Source organism: Panthera tigris, chromosome B3, assembly GCF_018350195.1.
Source record: "Panthera tigris isolate Pti1 chromosome B3, P.tigris_Pti1_mat1.1, whole genome shotgun sequence".
Taxonomy (NCBI): Eukaryota; Metazoa; Chordata; class Mammalia; order Carnivora; family Felidae; genus Panthera; species Panthera tigris.
This window is the reverse complement of record NC_056665.1, coordinates 53256061-53281277: the sequence shown is the minus strand read 5'-3', so window position 1 is coordinate 53281277 and position 25217 is coordinate 53256061. Positions and strand designations below refer to the sequence as shown.

General features: G+C 36.1%; 1 protein-coding gene across 3 annotated transcripts in view; it reads right to left on the bottom strand.

Moving 5' to 3' along the window:
- TRPM7 (transient receptor potential cation channel subfamily M member 7) overlaps positions 1-25217 on the bottom strand; it is a 121971-nt gene that overhangs the window by 90167 nt on the left and 6587 nt on the right. For all 3 annotated transcript variants that reach the window (XM_042988877.1, XM_042988878.1, XM_042988879.1), the window contains exons 2-3: positions 10375-10454; positions 3621-3659 (exon numbers count right to left, since the gene is read on the bottom strand). In XM_042988877.1, coding sequence (XP_042844811.1) covers positions 3621-3659; positions 10375-10454 — 119 coding nt within the window. The remainder of the gene's footprint in view (positions 1-3620; positions 3660-10374; positions 10455-25217) is intronic.

Sequence of the window (25217 nt, the reverse complement as noted above, 5' to 3'; positions counted from 1 at the left end):
TAATAAAAGGAAAAAAAAACAAAACTCCTTATCAAATCAGAATCCTGTAAGACTGGAACAAAACTATCAGCCAACCAAAGTGACTGAATAGACATTTACAGAACACTCCACCAGCAAAAGAATAAAAACTCTACTTGAGTGCACAGGAAGTATTCACCAAGATTAACCATATTCTGGGCCACAAAATAAGTCTCAATAAACTAAAATAAGGATGGAAATCATATAAAGTATGTTCTCAGACTAGTGAAATTAAACTAGAAACCAATAGGGGCGCCTGGGTGGCTCAGTCGGTTAAGCGGCTGACTTCGGCTCAGGTCACGATCTCGCGGTCTGTGAGTTCCAGCCCCGCGTCGGGCTCTGTGCTGTCCGCTCGGAGCCTGGAGCCTGTTTCAGATTCTGTGTCTCCCTCTCTCTGACCCTCCCCCATTCATGCTCTGTCTCTCTCTGTCTCAAAAATAAATAAACATTAAAAAAAATTTTTTTTTAAACTAGAAACCAATAAAAGAAACATACTGGGAAAATCCTCAAGTTTTTGGAAATTAAATGACACACTTTTTATTAACTCATGGATCAAAGAAAGTCACAAAGAAACTAGAAAATATTTGAAAAAATGAAAATAGAAATAATATCAAAATATGCGGGATCTAACTGTACAGTGTTTAGTATAAAAGCTAGTGTATTTATATGCATACTTTGCACTATAAAATATATAGGATAAAAATTTGTAATATATAAATTAGAAAACAAGATCTGCAAGCAATACTAATCTAAACTTCCACCTTAAAAAACTAAACAGGGCAAATTAAACCCAAAGTAAGCAGATAGGAAGAAATAATAAAGAGAACATAATGAACTATGAAAAGAAAAGAAAAACCAATGAAACAAAAAGACCAACAAAATTCAACATCTATTCACTAGAAACATTTTCAGCAAACTAGGAAAAGAGACAACTTCTTCAACACAGATATCCTCATACTTACTAAGCATTGGCCATGAGTACTACTCACTACATCCTGAGTCCTGTGAGTCCTTCTAGCTAATCACCAAACCTCAAGGTCATCCTGGGGACACTTGACAAAAGTAGACAAAATATATGAGATAACTGTTTTTAACTACTGAACAAGAGGTACTGAGACTTCAATCCCTGACATGAAGAAAAATATATGAGGTGAGTCCCATAAATGCACCACACTGGGGCAGTTTCTCAACCATTATGCATTGAGATAATGCCCAGGTAAAAAATGGCAGTGTCAAGAGCTGAGGAAGGAAGCAACAAACAGAATTCCAGACTGCTGAAACAGCTAGAATTTGTAGCAGGGTACAAGAGAAGAGAGAACTATAAAGAGGGAGAAAAGAAACTTGCATGAGGAGTCACCATGGGTTCTTGGCCATACACTGAGCTGGATCTGTGTTAGTCAAGACTTTGACACCTAGCAGAAATCACTTGCTGTGGGTCTGAGAACGGAATCATAAAGAGCTGGGAAACACTGCAGTTTTAGCTCAGAGTGAAAAGCCATACTGGGCATACTGGGAATCCTGGGCATTCAGCTGAGATCCTAAAAAGGTTATACCTTAGGAGTACAGTCCACATTCTAAGACTAAGTTCAAAATAAAAATAGAACTGCCCTAACAAAGAATAAAATCAAGCCTGATAGGACAAAATAATCTGCCAATAATTTAATCACCTGTCAGAACAAAATTCAAATTCTTCAAAGGAAGACAACATAGCCCAGAACTCCTGAGGTGGATCATGCAAACACAGAGCATATAATAAAAAATTACTATACATATTAAAAAGCAAAAAAAGTGACTTGCAATCAAGAAAAAAGTAAATTCAATAATTCAACAGAAACAGACCCTAAATGACACCTGATGTTGGCATTAGTAAAAAAAATTTTAATGCAGATGTTATAAATATGTTCAAAGACTTCTATAAATAGAAGATGATGTGATAACAAGGATACAGACAGGGCATCTCAGTAGTGACTTAGAAACTGTAATAAAGAATCAAAAATTTTAGAACTGAAAAATATAATACACAAAAAGTTCACTGGATGGGCCAAACAGCATTATTGGTGACTGCAGAAATAATTAGTGAAAGGAAATATACAAAGCTATAGTAATCAAAGAAAAAAAAGATTAGTGAATTTTAAGACATATCAATACAAATGTTCTACTTTAATCCGCATAATTTTAATTATGAATTTTAATTATTTAATTAAAATAAAATTTTAATTACAAAAAAAAAAAGTAGGGCCTCAGTAACCCATGGAAAATATCATACAATCTAACAAAGGTATAACTGGAGTCTCAGAGGGAAGAAAGAGAGAATGGGGCAGAAAAATATTTTAAGAAACAATGACTAAAAACTTCCCAATCCAGTGATAGATATGAACTTGCAAATATTACTGCAGAGTATATACAAAGAGAACCACTCTTAGGCACATTGTATACCTGCTTCTGGAAACTAAAGATACAGAAAAAAAATCTTTAAACTAGCAGAGGGAAAAAAGATGGCATTACATACAGAATAACTACACTAGTGACAACTGACGTCTCACCAAAAACAAAAGCCAGAAGACAAAATAACGTTATCTTTAAAGTGCTGGAATGGGAAAATGGTCAACTCAGCATTCTACATCTAGAGAAAATATCCTTCAAAAATGAATTAAAAAAAAAACCCTGAAAAATATGAAAATACATTTTCAGATAAACCAGTTTGAGAAAATTCACCTCCACTACCTGCATTATATCAAACACTAAAGGAAGCTCCTCAGTCTGAGTGGAAAGATACCAGATGGAACCTCACATATAAAGGAAGGAATGTATAAGACTGGAAATGGTAAAACAACTCAATATATCTAAAATGAACTCACTGTGTACTTTTCTTCCTAGCCTACCTACCAGAGACCTTCTATTATTACTCTTCTAACCCTTCATCAGATCTTAATGAACAACATTACTATTTACTTAGATAAGTTAGAAATTTAGGTACTATCTTCAAATCTTCCTTTCTCTACACATTCATCAAATCCTATTGAGCTTATCTCATTCATCCCTTCAAATATGTCTACCTCTCTTCATCATCATAGCCACTATATTAATTCAAGCTCTGATTTATTCCAAAATTACTCCAAAACTTTCCAAACTACTTTTTTCTCCCAATAATCTCCTCAAAATGTCAACTGCTTTTACCAAAGAAGAAAAAAAAGAAGAAAACAAAATCAAAACTATGTGGCACAGTATATAGTTTAAATGATCTGGTCCCTACTTATTTCTCCAGCTCACATCTTTCCAATATCCATATTACATTCTACATTCTACAGTTTCCTGACAGAACCATAATCTCTTTCACTGTCAGGCTTTTCCACATCCTATTCTCTCTGCCTAAATCACTTTTGCTCAATCTTTACCCAACTGATTCACATCCAGCTTTAGAACTCTGCTCATGTAGTTTCATTGGAGTTTCACACCTTATCCTTTCTCTCCCAACTCTGAGTAAAGTAACCCTCAAACATAATAACCTGTGAGTTTTATCCCTTTTTATTCTAACTGATGCTTTTAATAGATTTGTTTTATTTTTCAAAATTTGTGCAACAGAGTTATGTTATTAAACTTACCTGACAAGTTGCTGACAAATTTGACATCCTGGAAGGCATCTATAAAACAAGGTAAATTATTTATTTCTTAAAAGTTAAAAAAAAAATAGTTTAAACTATATAAAATCTATGTAATAGTACAAAACAAAGGAAAATTACATACTTAGTTTAATTTTTCAGTACATATCATAGGTCATTTATACCTTGATATATATATTCAAATAACTATTTTTTTAACTCACATATAGTTTCCACTTTTTTTTTTTTTAATTTTAGAAAGAGAGAAAGCACCAGTAGGGGAGAGAGTCAGAGAGGGGGAGAGAGAGAATCTTAAGCAGGCTCCACCCTCAGCGTGGAGCCCGATGCAGGACTCAATCCCACAACCCTGGGATCAGGACTCGAACTGAAATCAAGACTCAGATGCTCAACTGACTGAGCCACCCACGCGTCCCTCCACATTTTTTAAATTGTAGTTGACATACAATGTTAGTTTCAGATATACAACATAGTGATTCAACAATTCCATACATTAGTCAGTGATCACCAAGATAAGTACAGTCACTATCTGCCACCATACAATGTTATTATAGTATTATTAACTATATTCCTTATGCTGTACTTTCCTCTCATTATTTATTTTACAACTTAAGTTTGTACCTCTTACTTCCCTTCACCTATTTTACCCAATGCCTCACCCTCCTAATATTTAAAATAGCTTCCATTATTTTAAATACAATTAGTTGTGACAAAAACCAGAAACTATAAGAGAAAAAGACTGATAGATTTAACTACATAAAAATACACTTTGTTACGTGGCAAAAATATGTCACTCATAAAGTCTAAAAAGAAACTGAGGAAAAAATAATTGCAGGCAAAAGGTTAGTTTCCCTACTATATAAAGAGTTTCACCAAATCTACATAAAAAAGGAAAATATATGGATATTTCATGGTAAAAACACATATGAAAAGGTATTTGATTAGAAAAGATTTTTTAACCTTTAAGACAGTATCTTGGAAAGAACAGAGATATGTAGACTCATGTTGGTGGGAGTACTGATACAATCTCTATGGAGGGCAATTTGGTAATACCCATCAAAATGAAAAAAATGTAAACTCCTTCTCAAATTCTAATACCAATACTAAAAGTATAGGCTAAAAAATATTTGTAGCAATATACAAGGTTGTTCATTCATTACAGCATTCTTTCCCTAATAGCAAAAAGAAAAACAGAATAGCTAAAATGTTCGTTAACAAGGGACTACTAAAACAAATTATAATCCAGATATATAATTTAAAAGGATGAAACAATTAAGAAAAGTGGTTACTGGCAAGATAATAAACACAGTGGGTTAAATGGTATGTAATTAAAAGGGGAGAGGAAGGAGTAAATACACATCGGCTAGGACATGCAAAGACCATGCAAAGACAGTATCTGGCTATCTCTGAAAGGTATTCCAAGAATTAGTAACATTGGTTTTCTTTAGGAAAGGGAACTTATAGTTAAGGCACAGTGGTAGAAAGGACCCTTTCACTTATAAATTTTGATATCTTATAAACCCATGTATTAAACCTATTTATATGAACAACTGGGTGGCTCAGTAAGTTAAGCATCCGACTTTGGCTCAGGTCATGATCTCACTGTTCATGGGTTCGAGCCCATGTCAGGCTCTGTGCTGACAGCTCAGAGTCTGGAGCCTGCTTCAGATTCTGTGTCTGTCTCTCCCCCACTTGCACTGTCTCTCACTCTCTCTCAAAAATCAATATTAAAAAAAAATTTTTTTTAATTAAACCTATTCATAAAAAAACTAATTTTAAAACTCAACTAGTGTAGGGATGCCTGGATGGCTCAGTCAGTTAAGCGTCTGACTTTGGCTCAGGTCATGATCTCGCAGTTTGTGAGTTCAAGCTCTGCATCAAGCTCTGTAAGGACAAGCTCAGAGCCTGAAGCCTACTTCGGATTCTGTGTCTCCCTTTCTGTCTCTCTCCCTCTCAAAAATAAAAATTAAAAATTAAAAATAAATAAATAAATAAATAAATAAATAAATAAACCTTAAACAAAATTTCAACGAGTATAGAAGGAAATGACCAGCTATCACTGTTTGAAAATTATGCCTCATATGGATGGCTAAAGCCAAAGATACTTAATAACAAAATGAGACTTAACACCTAATGAGTACTTTTATTGTTTCTACTGCAAAATGAAATTAATGAATTTATAGGAAATAAACTCCATATTAATAATATAATCTACTTTTTTAATAAATCAAAAACATAATTTCCTCCCAAAGAAAGAACAATGTCTTACTTTGAAATGATATACTGAACTAAGGAGATCTAAATTCTAATCCCACCTTTATGAATTATTAGTCATGTGACCTGGGAAATGTCACTTCTGCTCTCTGGTTAAGAAATGTAGTATTACATTGTAACAAAACATCTATAATAATTAGAAAGAAATTCAAATTGATTCAAAAAATAATGACTGAAAGAGACATTAAGATGATCTGTTTTGGGGTGCCTGAGTGGCTTAGTCAGTTAAGCATCCAACTCTTGATTTCGGCACAGGTTGTGATCTCATGGTCATGAAAATACAGCCCTGTGTCAGCGATTCTCTCTCCCCCTCTCTCTTTGCCCTTACCCTGCACATATGCATATACTCTCTCTCTCTCAAAAAAGAAAAAAATAATAATGTTTTAATTATCTAAAAGACATTTACAGAACCTACAAAAAATTGAATATAAAAAGATAAAAAATGTTTTCTCAAAAATCAAATAAATGCAAATTTAAAACATACACTATTTTCTACTTAACACTTTTTCTTGAAGATAATGAAAAATGTTACTCTAATCAATATTTAATAAAGTAAGCATTCTTGTCACTACTGGTAATAATATATATTGCTTTAATCCTTTTAGAAAGTCTTTTGGCATTACATACCCTAAGAGGGGGGAAAAAACCTTAAATACAGGGGTGCCTGGGTGGCTCAGTCAGTTGAGCGTCCGACTTTGGCTCAGGTCATGATCTCACGGTTTGTGAGTTCAAGCCCCACTTCGGGCTCTGTGCTGACAGCTTGGGGCCTGGAGCCTGCTTTGGATTCTGTGTCTCCCTCTCTCTCTGCTCCTCCCCTGCTCACACTCTGTCTCTCTCTCAAAAGTAAATAAAGATTTAAAAAAATTAAAGGAAAATAAAATTGACAAAACCTGTTTATTCTGATTTGTGGTAAGAAAAGAAATAAAAAAAAAAAACCTTAAATACAAAAAAAGTTCTTTCCTCTAAGGTCTTCATTATGGCCTAATTTTACTTTATAATGGCTAAGAATTGAAAACCACCCAAATCTGCCCAACAGTGGAACAGGTATGCGAATTATGGCATATACACTAACAGAATATTAGTACTACCATTCTTATAAAATATCTGCAATATCAAAAAATATATTACTATAACATTTTGTTAAAGAGCATATACCATATTTTACAGACTAAATGTAGCAGTATTTTAAAACAAAACCTACTGAAGAAATATTAAAAGTAAATGCACCAAAATGTTATTAATAATGACTGCCTTGACATATTGAAACTCTGAGTACTGAACCAACTTTCTGATTCTCAAAAGTTTTCAAAATTTATCATGTACATGGCTCTTCTAACAGATATTTGTTTAAGAGAGACATATATTCAAAATAGAGTTTTCTCACTGTCAAAGAGAAATGTCGAATTCAAACAGCAGGTTTATGAAATGTAACAAACAGAAGGTTTAGAAATTCCATTCAACAAATATTTACTAAATACCCACTATGAACAATAACAGTGACAGATGCTATAATTTAAAATACACCAGTTAATAAAAAATTACCCATTTCCCTATTTTTCTAAAAAGTTTTATTATTGATGTATAGTTGACATACCATTGTTATATAAGTTTCAGGTATACGACATAGTGACCAACTATACTGAAAATGCATACCACAATAAATTGTTCATTATAATATTACTGACTATACTCCTTATGCTGTACTTTTTTTTTATCTCTGTGACTTATTCATTTTATTCATTTATTTCATGCATCTCCCCACCACACCCCTCACCCTCCACCCCATCTACTCTGGAAACTACCAATTTGTTCTCTGTATTTATGAGTCTATTTTTATCTGTTCTGGTTTTCAGAGTCCATATATGAGTAAAATCATACGGTATTTGTCTTTCTCTGTCTTACTTATTTCTCTTAGCATAATACCCTCAAGGTCCATCCATGTTGTTACAAATAGCAAGATTCCATTCTTCTTTATGACTAAGTAATATTCCACTGTATGTGTATACACACACCACACACCCACACACACACACACACACACACACACACAGTATCTTCTTTATTTATCTATTGATGAACACTTATGATGCTTCCACAGCTGGGCTACTGTAAATAAGGCTGCAAGAAATACAGGAGTGCATATATCTTTTTTAATCAGTGTTTTTGTTTTCTTTGGGTACTAAGTAGTGGAATTCCTGATCAAGTGGTATTCCTATTTTTAATTTTTGACGACCACCACACTTTTTCATGGTCACTGTATCAAATTACATTCCCACAAATAGTGCAAAATGGTTCCCTTTTCTCCACATCTTTGCCACCACTTTTTATTTTTTGTCATTCTGATACTAGCCATTCTGACTAGTAGGAGATGAGGATAGCTCATTGATTTTTTTTTTTTTCTTTCCATTGAGGCTTTGATTTTCATTTCCCTGATGATTAGTGATGTTGAGCATCTTTTCATGTATCTGTTGGCCATCTGTATGTCTTCTCTGGGACAATGTCTATTTGGGTCTTCTGCCTGATTTTAATCAGACCATTTTTTTTTTGCTGTTGAGTTATAGATGTTCTTTATACATTTAGGACACTAACCTCTTACCAGATATATCATTTGCAAATATCTTCTCCCACTCAGTAAGTTGCCTTTTATTAATGGCTTCCTTTGATGTGGAAAAAAACTTTCATTTTTGTATAATCCTAATAGCTTATTACTGCTTTTGTTTCCCTTGCTTGAGGAGACATTTCCATAAAAATGTTGCTAAGGCATATAAACAAGAGATTACTTGCTTATTTTCTTCTAGGAGTTTAATGATTTCAGGTCTCACATATAAGTCTTTAATCCATTTTGAGTTTATTTTTGTTTATGGTATAAGAAAGCAGTCCAGTTTTATTCTTTGCATGTAGCTGTCCATTTTTCTCAACACTATTTGTTGAAGAAATGGCTTTTTTCCCCACTGTATATTTTTGCTATCTTTCTCACAGATTAATTGACCATATAAGCATGGGTTATTTCCAGGCTCTCTATCCTGTTCCATTAACCTCTATTTTTGTGCCAGTACCATACTGTCTTGATTATTATAGTTTTGTAGTATATCTTGAAATCTGGGATTGTGCTAACCTTCAGCTTTGTTCTTCTTTCTCAAGATTGCTTTGGCTATATAGGGTCTTCTGTGGTTTCATATAAATTTTAGGTTGATTGATTATAGTTCCGAATTTGGCTATGTTTTGATAAGCGTCATATATCAAATGGAAGTAAAAGTTGCAGAGAAGTTAACTGAGCAGAGAAGAAGGTTTGGCAGGAGATGAGAAAGGTAAGAAGATTCAAAATTCTTTCTCAACTAATTTTTCCTAAGTGCCTGTAAAGAGAGGTTCTCTGTATGCTAGGAACCTCTCTGCATGACAGGAAATAACTCTATCTTTGATTTGCCCTTTTAAACTTTATTCTATTTTTATGCCTCAAAAAAAAAAAATTAAGAAAAATGTTACTTCAGTAAATACCTCAATAGGTCAACTTTTTCTTGAATTTTAACTAGCACCTTTACTTTAAAATTTTTCTATTACCAAAACCATTTTAAAGACCAAAAAGTCAATTAGAGATGCCTATAACCTCTGACAACAGGTTTTCTAGGAGATGCTGAGTTCTATCTATATTTTGGCAAACAAATACAGCAACTATTAGGTTTGCATTGGTTTCTTTAGCATGAACCACAGTGTTGGGTACTCAAAAGATGTTTAATAAATACATACATATTTTTAAGTTCTCATTATCAGTGAATCAGTTAAAAATGAGTCTTAACTGCCCTATCTTTGTAACATACTAGTATGATTTGGGGGAGTATAGGGATGGGGGAATACTCTGAAGAAGTAAATAAACATCATTAAGAACTCCAGGGTGCCTGTGTGGCTCAGTTGTTAAGCATGTGACTTCAGCTCAGGTCAGGATCTCATCGTTTGTGAGTTAGAGTTGCACACATCAGGTGAGCTTGAGCCCTGCACTGGGTGAGCACAAGCCCTGCTTTGGGTAAAACATGAGCCCTGCTTTGGCTAAGCCCCAGTTCTCTGTGTCTCTCTCTGCCCCTCATGGGATCCTCTGCCCCTTGCTCACTAGCCCCCTCTCTATCTCTCAAAAATACAAAAAATAAGAACTCCAGAATACTGATATTGTGCTAAGGATATCTCCTTCTCTCAATCTTAAATAATTAACAGCATGCACAAAAGTTAACAATAATTATAACTATTTTACTAATTTTGGCTTTTATCTGTACTGACAGCTCAGAGCCTGGAGCCTGGAGCCTACTTCTGATTCTGTGTCTCCCCCTCTCTCTCTGCCCCACCCTTGCTCACGCTGTCTCTCTCTCAAAAATAAATAAGCATTAAAAATAATAATAATTTGGTTTTTAATAAATAAACTCCAATATAATTTACAGCTAAATTTCTAGAAGAACCCAAGAAACAAAGGTATGCTTACCTGTGAGGGTCTTTGGAACTTGGTATAATATATACACATTCCCTCTTCGTCAAAGTGCTTTCTATCCAGGATTTCTGGGACTGAAACAAAAAGTTTTAAAAGATGGTTTATAAATTAACCCACCAATACTAAAGTAAAATAATGTAATGATAAATACATAAAAACAAATAATTCCATACTATTTAATTTTTTCCCAATCCACTAAATATTTACCGTAAGTATATAGTAAAGGCTTACTGAAGATAGCATACCTAAAATATCAGAATGAGTCCATTCAAGTCCATTGTTATTTGGATTACTAAATCAACATGCTGTGAAGATACTATTGCTTCATATAATGTGAGGAGGAAAATCAAGTTTGAGATTCCCACTATGGGGCAAAAACCTCAAGAGGGGGCAGTATGATCCTGGGAAATGGATCATTTAAAAGCCAATTAAAAGTGACCGTCAGAAAAAGATATCAAACAAATCCTAAAAGAAAAATATCAGGAAAAATTGAGACTAAACTTCAATAGAGATAGGGCAAGTTATTACATGATTACAGATGTCTGATTCACCAGATTGCTGTAACAATCTTAAATCTGAATAACCAAATCAATAGTCTCAAAATATATAAAGTGAAAATTTAACAGGGAAAATAAGACAAATTTAGGATCACAGTGGAAGATTAAAAAATTCCATCAATTACTGTAAAATTTGAAATAATTTTTAAAATTTAAAAGATATTTTATTTTGGAGAAAGAGGGAGTATGAGTGGGGGAGAGGGGCAGAGGGAAAGAAAGAGAGTATCTTAAGCAGGCTCCACATACAGCATGGAGCCCGATGCGGGGCTCAATCCCACAAACCATGAGATCATGACCTGAGCCTAAATCAAGAGTCAGATGCTTGACCAATTAAGCCACCCACACACCCCTAAACGATTTTTTTAAATTAATTTTTTATATCACCACTTAAGCTTCTCCCTGGATCCTTAGACTCTTAGACTCTGGATCCTTATCCTGCTACTGGCGACTGATTACAAAAGGATGAGGCATTATGTACTGGGACAGACAAAACTCTATAAATTATAATAGATTAAAGACCATTGGTTCCATCCTCCATGTATCAGTATTAACAGGACAGTACAAAAAGGAAGAGACCCATGTTCTAAAAGGAAACCTCTAGGAGAAGAAACATAAGACAAAATTATGATGGGTGAAGTTTTGCAGGTTCCTCTCAAATCCTTCAGGGACCCTAATGATAAAACTTAGTCTGTCCCCCAATGCTAATTCTGGTACCAAAATTCTGTCTCTCCATCCAAAATGTCCATCTCCTAGGTCAATGGTTCTTTATTTAAATATACTCACTTAGGTAGGAGCAAATTATACCATAATCTCCTGGTTATAAAAAAACAGGATGACCGCTAGAAGTCAGGACACTGAATCAGCAAAATATCTTACATTCTAAAACTCACTTAGCATAATCCCTCCACCATTGCCTAACTACTCCATAACTATTCCATAATATAACTAGACAAAAACAAAACAATGACCTCTAGTTTCACTTTAAAACCCTGACCACAGGGGCACCTGGGTGTCTCAGTTGGTTAGGCGACTGACTTTGGCTCAGGTCATAATCTCACAGTTCATGAGTTCGAGCCCCACGTCGGGCTCTGTGCTGACAGCTCAGAGCCTGGAGCCTATTTCAGATTCTGTGTCTTCCCCTCTCTCTACCCCTCCCCTGCTCATGCTCTGTGTCTGTCTCTCAATAATAAATAAACGTTAAAAAAAAACAAACCCTGACCACAAACCTCAAATGCTCCTTAATGATGCCCAATAATCGCACAATATTTCTCTGGTCCATTTTCTCATTCTCCTGTATGATTTCACAGTATTTCCTTCTTTCCTCAAACCTCTAACCCTCCTTTCCCATTCTTGATCTCAAAAGATGACCTCACTTCCCATTTAACTGAGCAAATTTAAGCAACAAGAACATGTACAACTTCCATCACATCTAGCCACTAATGAGCCCATATATTCTGCTTTCCTTCCTGTGACTATGTTTACTTCTATTTAAGTCCAACCACTCCTCTTGCATCCTAGGTCCCACACACCTCACGAAGTAAAGGTCACTCTCTACCAATTAATTTTTTTTTGTCCTTTATTAACTCATTCCCATCAACATGCAACATGCTACCAACTCTCATTTTAAAAAACAAACACAACAAACTTTTGTTTGACCCCACCTTCTCCTCAAGTTAACATTCCATATTTCTGCCTCCACCTACAGTACAGATCACAGGTAAAAGTTTTTCCCTCTTTTCTTTTCCTCCCATGCTTTCTAAACCCCACTCCAGTCAGACTTCCAAGCCAACCATTCTTTCTCTAAATCCAAAAATCAATTTTCAGGACTCATCTTCATTGATATATCAGCAGCATTTAACAAAGCTGATCATTCTCACCTACTTAAAACATCTTCATGAGTTAGTTTGGTTTTCTTCTCTTCACTGCTCACTCCTTCTGCCTCCTTTGCTGATTCCTCCCTTTTTCTCCCCAATCTTTGGAGTTCTTTTTCCCAATTATATTCACTCACATCCAGTTTATTATCAATAACTAGATGACTCCCAAATTCATATTTCTACACTAGCTCCTTCCCTAAACTCCATGCTCATATATTCAACTGCCTACTCAACAGCTTTACTCTGATGTCCAAGAGGCATCTCAAACTTAAGATGGGGTATCTGGGTGGCTGAGTTGGGTAAGTGTCCGTCTCTTGATTTCAGCTCAGGTCATGATCTATGAGATCAAGCCCCGTGTCGGGCTCTGTGCTGATAGCATGGAACTTGCTGGGCATTCTCTCTCTACCTCTGTCTCTGGCCCTCCCCTGTGTGCATGCTCTCTCAAAACAAACAAACAAACAAACAAACAAACAAACAAACAAACAAACAAGACGGCCTAAACTGAACTCACCTTTCATTGAAACACTTATTTCTTATATAGTCTTCCCCATCTCAGTAAATGGCAACTCTATTCTTCCAGTTCTATTTTTTAAGGCAAAAATCTCAGTGACATTCTTGATTTCCTCTTTATCTACTTCCCCTATAAAACCCCATGAGCAAAATCTGTCAGCTTGCCTTCAAAACACATCCAGAATCCAGCCACTTCTCACATCTTCACTGCTACTATTGTGATCCAAGCCATTACCACCTTTTGCCTGGCTTACCAGAAATCACTCTATCACCCTTGCTACTTTACAGTCTATTCCTCAAGAGAGATAATCTTTTAAAAATATGTCATTATGTCACTTCTCTCTCAAGACTCTCCAATGCCTTCACATCTTACTCAAGAGTGTTATAAAAGCCAAAGTCCTTACAATAGCATTTAAGGTCCTAGTGCTTTGCATCTCTGCATCCTGCTTCATTACTTTGATTCTATCACCTCCTTCAAGTATTTGAGCAAATGTCACTTTCTCAGTGAGGCTTACACTATTTAAAAATGCAATTTCCAACACCATCCCTCACAGTCTTATGGAACTACAGAGTAATAGGGCCATCATCCCCAGGATCACATTTAAAGCACTGTCCTGAGAACCAAAAGATCTGGCCATGTCAGTTTAAACTACCAGTATATTATTCCTAATCTAGACCTTTCTTCCACTCCACAACCATACACTGAAACTAAGGCAGAGCACATGTAACTGAAAAGACAAGACATTTCATGGAATTTCTGCTTGTAACTTAAAAAAAATATTTGGTAGTGCTACTCTAACATATGATGATGTGAGGCTGAACTTCTACCAAAACCAACTTAATTAACCTGCTGCTTGAAACTCATGAAATTTTCATTATGCTATTATTAAGAAACGCAGGATTCAGGAGTAGTGCTGAAATTACATTGTGATTTGCTTATTTAAAGTCTGCATCTCTTAGGGGTGCCTGGGTGGCTCAGTTGGTTAAGCATCTGACAGGCTCAGGTCATGATCACGCCTCGTGAGTTCCAGCCCCACATCGGGCTCTGCTGACAGCTCAGAGTCTGGAGCCTGCTTTGGACTCTGTGTCTTCCTTACTCTCTGCACCTCCCCCGCCTCTCTCAAAAATAAACATTAAAAATATATATAAAGTTTGCATCTCTTAGACAAATTGGAAATGGTTTGTAAAAAAAGACAAGGCAGGTTAGTGATTGTACTTATTGCTATACGCTTATTGCTTGTTCACTTATTAATATAATTCAGATACAGATAATATGGGAAAGTTTGGTCATTTTAAACATAAACTTACTATCACCCAGCAATTCCACTCTGAAGTATCTTTCCAAGAAAAAGAAAAACATGTCCACACACAGACTTGTATCTGAATGTTCACAGAAGCAATATTTGTAAGAGGCAACAAAATAAAATATCCATATAATAGTATACTACTTAGTAAGAGGGACAAGCTAAGGATAACATGCAACATTGCTACACCTCAAAAACATTACACTAAGTGAAAAAAGGCACATAAGATTATGTAACTGCATTTGCATGAAATTTCTAGAAAAAGACAAAAACATAGGAACTGTTAAGTTTAGTAAATGCCTGGGGCTAAGAGTAACAGCAGTGATAAACTGCAAACACATACTAGGAAACTTTGGGAGAGGACAGAAGTGTGCTAAAACTGTATTGTGGTGGTTACAAAACTAAATTTACTAAAAGCCATCAAACTTGTATACTTACAGAGGGCAAATTTTAGAGTATGTGCATTATACCACAATAAAGCTACTTGAAAGGCAGGGGAGGGTTAAGAAACATATAAAAACAGAATGAAGAGAACAAATGTATGTTTAATCAGAGTTCCAGAAGGAGAAAAGGGAAAGAATGTGCAAAGGCAATGTTTAAAGAAATGATAAGAATTTCCCAAAACTGATGAAAAACGATTTGCAGATTCTGAAAACCCAACATGAAGATAAAGAAAAAAGTTATTAAAAGACAATAAATTCAGAATAAGTTAGAGGTAAAATATTCCAGCAATGATCTTCTATTACAGTTACAAGTTTATAAAACACCTCAAGCCATATGTTTTCAAATACAAAGTGGTTGTTTTGCTGTGTTTTGCTTTGTTTTTAGTAATCTCTATACCCAACATGGGGCTCCAATTCACAAACTCCAGATCAAGAGTCACATGCTTTTCTGACTGAGCCAGCCAGGCATCCCTGACAGTAGTGTTTACAATTTGCTTTGTATAACAAATGAAGATCAAAGGAGTACAAACCCATGGGGGCAGGGGTCTTTCTAGGCTCAACCAGAAATAAAGACACCCCCCCCCCAAAAGACTCTCATAATCCCATAGCTACATTTGGCATGGCCTCTTATAAAAATAGATTGGGGTGGGGCGCCTGGGTGGCTCAGGGTGTTAAGCAATGGACTCTTGATTTCGACTCAGTTCATGATGTCATGGTAGTGAGATCAAGTCCCAAGTTAAGTACTGCATAAGCCCAGGGCCTGCTTAGGGTTCTCTCCTTCTGCCCTTCTCCTACTCACACATGAGCACTCACTCGCTCTCCAAATAAGTGAACATTAAAAAAAGCAGGGGGGGGGGGGGTGTGTGTGCCTGGGTGGCTCAGTCAGTTGAGCATGTGACTTCGGCTCAGGTCATGATCTCACAGTTTGTGAGTTCAAGTCCCACATGGAGCTCCACACTGACAGTATGGAGCCTGCTTGGGAATCTCTCTCCCTCTCTCACTGCCCCTCCCCCACTCATGCTCTCTCACACTCAAATAAACTTAAAAAAAAAAAACAAAAACACTGGAGTCACAGACTACCAACAAGGCAGCATCAACTATTCCTGTTTGGTGGGAGTCTCTGGATCAAACATGCAACAGACAGCTTAAGTGCAAGGTGACAAGATACACAATGAGCAGGTACAGGATCTGCCCTTGCCTCATAAACCTCAAAAGCCAGTATCTCTTGTTAACAGCTTCATAGATGACAAGGTCCCCCACAAAGGAAATGCCCAGTACAGGAGTCACTGAACAAAGGGAAACCCAAAGCTATGACTTACTTTTCTATTAGCCAATATTTTTGGTTTCCCAATTCACATAAATTTACCCATATGTCACATAAAAAATGTTGCCTAAAAACACAGTTGACATTGTATCTTTTGTAAACCCTTTGCCCAAAGTGCATATAACAAGAGGTAACTTTAATTAGTAGATAGTGCGTTTTTCAGGCACTGTTCTAAATGTTTTATATGCGTTAACTCATCCTATTCTCACAGTAATCCTATGAATTGGGTGCTATTAGTATTCCCTCATTATAGATGCACAAACTAGTTAGACACAGAAGTTAAGAAACTGCCCAAAGTCACATAGCTAATTGTTTGCCCTGACTCCAAAGCCTCTACTGACTTTTCAAGAGAAATTTAAGATAAGCATTTCAAGATCACTTGATGATACGCTTTAAATAAGCCACTGAGTAAAAATACATTAATTACTTTAAAAGGGGAATGCCTAGGTTTAATTTTGTGTATAATTTTCTGAACAAGGATTGCTTCTTGGCCCTTTGACTAAGATCAAGGGTAATTTTCTGAACATGGGGGGGGGGGGGGTGGGCGGTGAAGAACAGAAGGGCTAACATACTTCTCCCAAAAGGTATTGTTAATTACTAACTACTGCTAACCAGTATTAGCTTTCCCCCTATTCTGTTCCTAGCCTGCCTAAAGCAACTTCAGCTATAGTTATTCAAACAGGGTTGGGATAGGGGCAGATTCCAACAATTTGGACTGCTCTACAGCAATGAACTAATGGCCCAGTTAAGTCTAAATGCTGGTTTGCAAAACTTTGGATATGTACCCATTGAAATACTCACAAAAATGAGTCACAGGTATATACTTTTCATAGCTATGCCTTCCTAACTAAATATTAATAAAAATATTTCACATTTTTATTTAAGAGATGGTTCTATATGGAAAATAAGGAATCCCAAGTAGAATTTAACATTAAGAAATGATCAGAGCTCTGGATAGGAAGATTAATTAATTAGGGAGACAAATAAAAGTAAACTAGAGCCACCAGTATTTGTGGGAGGGGCAATGGGGTTCTGGACTAGTAAAGTAATGGATACAAGAGACAATTTCCAAATCCTTTACTTTAGCATGATGCCTTCGGGGTTTCTTTTTTTTTTTTAATTTTTTTAATGTTTATTTTTGAGAGAGAGAGAGTGACCACTAGTGGGGGAGGGGCAGAGAGAGAGAAGAAGACACAGAATCCAAAGCAGGCTCCAGGCTGTCAGCAGAGAGCCCTACGTGGGGCTGGAACTCACAAACCTCAAGATCTTGACCTGAGGTGAAGTTGGGCGCTTAACTGACGAGCCATCTAGGCTTCCCTGCACGATGCCTTTTTTAACAAAACTACAGAATGATTATTAATATAGTCCTGGTTTCCCATCTTTTCTTCAAATTCACTTCTACCATTATTTTTCAACAAACGTGTGCAACTTACTGGGTCCCTAATGAACACCTCTTCTCTTAAACTGATGTTCCTTCAATTTCAGACTTAGAGAAGTATGGCTATACTCTAAATGGGGCATCAGCAAATAGTGATGGTAAATGTTTTAGGCTTTTAGACCACATACTGTATCTGTCATATATTGTTTTGTTTTTTTAACTTTAAAAAATGTAAAAACTGGGGCGCCTGGGTGGCTCAGTCAGTTAAGCATCTGACTTGGGCTCAGGTCATGATCTCACCATTCACGAGTTTAAGCCCCGTGTCAGGCTTGATGCTTATAGCTCAGAGCCTGGAGCCAGCTTCAGATTCTGTGTCTCCCTCTCTCTCTGCCCCTCCCCCACTTGCACTCTGTCTCTCAAAAATAAACATTAAAAAAAATTTTTTTTTAATGTAAGGACCATTCTTACCTCAAAGCCATACAAAACAGGCCTTGGCCACATTTGGCCCACATGGCATAGTATACCAAGCCATACTCTGAATCCCACAAAAATATGGACTTACACATTCCTACTGAGTCCATTCAATCCAAAAAGCATGTGCCAAGCCCTTCAAATTATTCTCCTACAGTGTTTCTTGGACATTAATATCCTTTCTACCCAGTTCTACAATCCCAATAGATCCTCGTATTAAGAGTTGCTTTTCAATGAGGGGGAAAAAAAAAAGGTGGGACTGAAGAATTTTAAATGTTCATTAACAAAGTTATTTTTCCTGTAGGAATTTCAAAAGAAAAAACACTTAAAATAATCATATATTTATAGATGTTGTATCATCTATAAATATATATAAATCATATATAAGTCCTATATAAATAAAATAAATGAAATAAATAAAAAAATACAATAAATCATATACAAATTGTATATATATAAAACAATAAACCCTAAACATCACTGAGCAAAAAAATCTAGTACTTTGAGTACATATACTAGTTTTTTTCCAGAAATAATGGTCTTTTCCAATCACCATCAACCTAAGACACTTCAGCCACTTTTAGTATTCATTTTGTAACTACTCAAAATAGGAGTGCTACTGAATTTTAGGACACAACACAAATCTTGCTCACAAATTAGTTTCATTTTATCATTCTTTTTCTAAACAGATAGCCAGGGGCACCTGGGTAGCTCAGTTGGTTGAAAGACCACTCTTGATTTGGGCTCAGGTCATCCCAGGGACATGGGGATCGAGCCCCACGTCGGTTCCACACTCAACATGGAATCTGCTTAAGATTCTCTCTCTCCCTCTCCCCCACTCATGCACACACTCTTTCTCTCTCTGAAATAAAAAAAATAAAAAATAAAAAATAAACAGCCAGTGCTGTCCTTTCAAAACCTCAAACTTTCCATAGTAGTTTCTAATTGGCATATCCATCCAAAACTTTAGTGAAACTGTTTGCTAAGTAACTTAAATCGTGTCACTCTTGATGCTCACAAATTTTTACCAAATTTTGTGTCTGTAGGGACATCAATGACATTAGCATGTTTCAAGACTATCTCTTATAGCTTCCCCTAACTTTAATATTCACCAATTCTATTTCAAGGGCTTGCGGTCCACCTGAGAGTCACATACCCCCAGGTGATGGTTATAAATCCCTCCCAACGATAGGTTTATGCAAGTTTTGGAATTCTGAGTTTCTTCCCTGCCATCACATACCCAATGAAATGTGCATGGATTTTAAACATATATTTATTTCTATTTTTATACTTCTCTTCTCCTTGTTTTGCTGGGCTGCATTACTGAATTTTACCAAGAGGTGGCACACTATGAACACAAACCAGAAAATTCCTAAACTTAAATGTTTTAGGTAAAGTAAAAACTAACTATAATCACAGAATGTTAGCACTAGAAATTAACTTAAAAATCACTTCGTGATCTTCAGTAGTGAAAGAGCAGAAATTCTGGAGTCTGAGTAACTGGAGTTAGAATTATAGCTTTGTTGTTTACTATCCATGCAACCTTAGGCAAGTTTCTGACGTTGTAACCTAATAACAATACCTATCTTATAATGTCGCTCTGAAGATAAAACAAAATGATCCACGCAAGGCGTTTCAGCAGAATGCCTAACACACTATCAAATCTCAACAATGCTTCAAAATTCCTTAAGTTATAAATTCTTCCTGTCTACTAGCAATAAGGGGCGCACATACATTATAAATAAACCCTCTAACCTCATCCACTGTCTCCATAAATTAGTACCAGCATATCTCCTTCCCACCTACATGCTAATGGTAAAAATTGGGGGAAAAAATTAAAGACTGCTTTTTTCTACTTCAAGATAACAATTGGAAATCAATCTACTTTTAAAACTAAATACACTCTATGATTCTATATATTAATATTAAAAAGGAGCTGCTAGCTATGTTAGCTCTAGCAGACTAACCCTCCCACAAATAACAGCCATAAACTTTGGACAAAATAAAAACAAAAACAAGCAAACAAACAAACAAAAAAAACCAACTAGTTTACATACTAAAGACCCAAAAGCAGGCAGAAATTGAATGGAGTCTATTAAAAATGAAAGGACAGCACTGAATGAGTTTTCCAGTTTTTAAGGCTTTTCTGGTAACAGGCCCCACTCCATACCTACTGAACAGCTAAGACTCCAATAGAAATCCCAGAGTCTTACTGGCTTAAAAAAAACAAAATATCAAGCTCAAGGTGACAAAAGCAGTTGGAAAGCGATGGGAAAAGTCCTTCAAAGGAAAAAGTCACATAAAGGGTGCCCCAACCTATGGCTGACCCATGAAAAATGTATACACAGTACAGACTCCAAGCAGCCCAATTAAGAATAAAAGAACTGAACGGACACTTTGGCTGCCCACCATGAGACAGAGTATGGAATCTGAGTACAGTCAAGTAAATCAACTACTATCTTAATCTATTCTGAGTGCCATAACAAATACCATAAGCTAGGTGGCTTAAGCAACCAAAATTCACTTTCTCACAGTTATAGAAACTGTAATCCAACATCAATCAAGGTTCCAACAGGGTCTGTGTCTGATAAAGACTCTCTCCTTGGGCTGCAGACAACTATCTTCTCACTGTGTCTTCACATGGTACAGGGCAAGCTCTCTGGTGTCTCTTCTTATAAGGGCCTTACCCTCATGACCTCATCTAACCCTAATTACCTCCCAAAGACCCCATGTCCAAATGCCATCACACTGGAGGTTAGGGCTTTAACAAAGAATTTAGGGGAGAGTGGCACAAACACTGAGTTCATAACAACTACTTTAAAAAGAATCAAGTCTTCAGAAGGGGTATAACAGAACTCAAGAGTCTAAAAGGTAACATTCACATTGTCTATTACACAATTCAAAATGACTAGACTTAAGAAAAAATAGGAAAATGTGACCCACACTCAAAAAAAAATTAAAAAGGGGTTTACATATTAATAAAATGCATATACTTAAAAATTAAATGACGTTACAGACCTAGAAATTGAGTTATGTGAAAAATTTGTACACAGGTCAATATGCCTGCCAACAATGGCACAGACAGTGACAAAGAAAAATTAAGGCTAGCCTAAAGCAAAATGTTGAAATAGGCTGGCACTCTGACTTCCTCTATCTTTCTCCCTCTATCTAGAGCCCAACTCATTTGACCTTCTGGCATTCTTAAAGGCCGTTACTCTAGAGTTCTGCTCTTATTCTTAATTGGCTGCCAACTACTTAACTAATTCACTAATAATTAGGTATCACTGGTAATATAGATGTGAATTCTCTGAGAGGATCTTAAAGACACTACTGAAAAGTCTCTGTGGAATAACAAACAGTTGAAGTTTTATATATTAAAAAAATTAAACTGAATCAAATTCCGACTATAACTATGTTTGTAAAGAGAGTCTTATTATATCCAACCTTATTTTCTATTTTGCTTTCCTGCTGACCTCATGGAGATTGCTACTCTGGTTGTTTAACAGTCCAATATTACCCTAGACTTATGGAACAGAAAATGTTTGATGAAGAACTGTGAGCAGTTGCCATCATGCTATATCTTGGGAGTCTACGGTACTAAATAAATGAAGACAAGGCACAATTGAGTCTAAAATGTGGCCAACCTGAATCTAGCTCAAAGAGTAGTAATTTTTTCCTTATGTATTCTAGAAAGAGTCTTACCTAGAGTAATTCATTTTAATATAAAGAATTATTAATAAAATGAAAAGGGATCGACACTCATCAAGATAAAAAAGATAATAAGCATGTTGGCCAAGGGCCACCTGGATGGCTCAGTTGGTTAAGCATCGAACTTCAGCTCAGGACATAATATCATGGTTTGTGGGTTTGAGCCCATATGGGGCTTTGCACTGACAGTGTGAGGAGCCTGCCTGGGATTCTCTCTCTCTTCCTTTCTTTCGGCCACCACTGCCCATCCCCCCCATTAACTTAAAAAAAAAATAAGCATGTTGGCCAAAAAAACTTTTAATTTTTTGTTATTTTTTTTAAAGAGAGCGAGAGAGAGCACGAATGGGGAAGAAGGGCAGAGGGAGAGGGAGCAGAGAAAATCTCAACCAGGCTCCACACTCAGCACAGAGCCTGACATGGGGCTCAATCCCACAACCCTGGGTTCATGACCTGAGCTGAAAGCAAGAGCTGGATGCTCAACCAACTGAGCCACCCAGGTGCCCTCACATTTTTAATTGTTTATGCTAAGTTATTTTACCTAGACACCTAAGAGTGCTAAAAAAACAAAATAAATATACCGACACAGGAACAGACAAACAGAACAATGGAACAAGTTGCTTGGAAACAAAAACTTACCTTGAAGGAAACTTTTGTTGTGTGATGGAGAGAACAATATGAATTAGGGGAAGATATGATTTATTCTGTGTATATGAACTATCACACTAAACCCAAAAATGAATACTACATGGGGGCACCTGGGTGGCGCAGTTGGTTAAGCGTCCGACTTCAGCCAGGTCACGATCTCGCAGTCCGTGAGTTCGAGCCCCGCGTCAGGCTCTGGGCTGATGGCTCGGAGCCTGGAGCCTGTTTCCGATTCTGTGTCTCCCTCTCTCTCTGCCCCTCCCCCGTTCATGCTCTGTCTCTCTCTGTCCCAAAAATAAATAAAAAACGTTGAAAAAAAAAAAAATGAATACTACATGGATTAAAGTCAAAATGTGAAAAGCAAAACTTTAAAATTTGTACCAAAAAAAAAAAATAGAATAACTTTATGACCTCAGGAAAATAAAAGGCACATGCTATAAAGAAAATACTGATAGGGGCACCTGGCTGGCTCAGTTGGAAGAGCATGAGACTCTTGGTCTCAGAGCTGTGAGTTTGAGCCCCCCATTGAGTGCAGAAATTATTTAAATAAAAAATTTTTTTAAAAAAAGGAGAAAATACAGACAAATTATAACACTAACATTAAAAACCAATGTACATCGGGGCACCTGGGTGGCTCAGTCAGTTGAGCATCTGACTCCAGGTTAGGTCATGGTCTTGTGGTTGGTGGGTTCAAGCCAACGTCAGGCTCCGTGCTGACGGCTCAGAGCCTGGAGCCTGCTTCAGACTGCTTCAGATTCTGTGTCTCCCTCTCTCTGTGTCCCTTCACCATTGCGCTTGGTCCCCCCATCTCTCTCTCTCTCTCAAAAATAATAAACATCTGGGTCGCCTGGGTGGCTCAGTTGGTTGGGCATCTGACTTCGGCTCAGGTCATGATATTGTGGTCTGTGACTTCTAGCTCTGCATTGGGCTCTGTACTGACAGCTCTGAGCCTGGAGCCTGCTTCAGATTCTGATTCTGTGTCTCCCTCTCTCACTGCCCCTCCCCCACTCACTCCCTCAAAAAAAAAAATGAATAAACGTTAAAATTTTTTTAAAATATAAACATTAAAAAAAATGTACATCAACAACCTAAAATAAGTAAATAGCTTACCATTAACCAAGTAAAAAGTTAAGAAATTTTTACTCTACTAGCCTTTTCTACAGGCTAGAAAAGATATTTGTAGCCATAAAGTACCACCCAAAAATATGCAGAATACATAAAGAACTTCTACAAGTAAATAAGAAAAAAATAATCCAATAGAAAAATGAGCAAAGACTATAAATAGGCAATTCATCAGAGACAAGTAAACCATAGCCAAAACTCATAACCTGAAATAATACTCAGTATTAGTGGTCAGTAACATGCAAATTAAAACAATGAGGAACTACTTCACATTCATGAGTCTGGCAAAATAAAAGAACCTAATCAATGAAGTGTGGCAAAGATGTTGGCAGAATTGGAAATTCTCATACTTTATAGGGAGTATAAACCACACAACTACTTTGGTCAACACTTTGGCAATTATCTCTAAAGTTGAAAATGCACCCACCCTACGATTTACCAATTCTACTTCTAGATATATGCATCTTAGAAAAATTCTCACACTTGTACATTACATTAGATGATACATACATGCACCATTATTTGTAAAAAAAAAAAAAAAAAAAAAAAAAAAACCCAAATGCCAAACAACAGTAAAATGGACAGATAGTATATTCTATAACGGAATAGTAAACAGCAGTTAAAAGAGGTAAACTAAAAAGCTGCTCTGAGCATGCACGGGGAGGATATCTTACAGAGAAGTAGTAATGTTAACTTTGAATGAGAACAAAGATTAAAAAAAAAAGTAAATAAAAACAAAATGAAAGTGGTGAACTAGACCTTACCTGTATCATTAATATGAACAAACCTCCAAAACCTAATGTTGAGCTGTGCTAACAGCTCAGAGCCTGAAGGCTGCCTCAGATTCTGTGTGTGTCTCTCTGTCCCCTTCCCCTGCTCATGCTCTAAATAAATGTTAAAAAAATTTTTTTTTAAAAAGTCCATAAAAAGATGTACGTAATTACATATATATAAAACTACCAGGAACTACTATGTGTTATAATTCTATAATACATAGAGAGACAATACTACATATATACAACATATATAAGATATATAATATATATTTACAACTACAAAAAGCAAGCAAAGGAACAACAGGAGATAGTTATGCCTGCAGAAGTGGAAAGTGCAATGGGATTTTGATGAAGTACTTGGAAGTTTCAATTTTACCTCCAATATTTTATTTCTCAAGCTGGGCGGTAAGTACATAGACTGCTATTACATTACGATCACACTTTTATCAATCTGAATTCCACAACAAAAAACAATTACCAAAGAATTCAAATTATATACATTTATTTAAAAATATTATGTACCTGTAATCAAACAGTACAATTTAAATTCTTCACTTTTATTCCTGTCTCCTTGTTACCTAATATTTTTGCCAAAGCAACAGAATCTGTTGAATTAAATGGATCCATCACATTAATCTAATTCAATGACCACTGATATACTTTCAGATGATGCCACAAAAGTTAATCTGAAAAAGACAAATCTAAAGAAAACATTAGGACATTCTCTA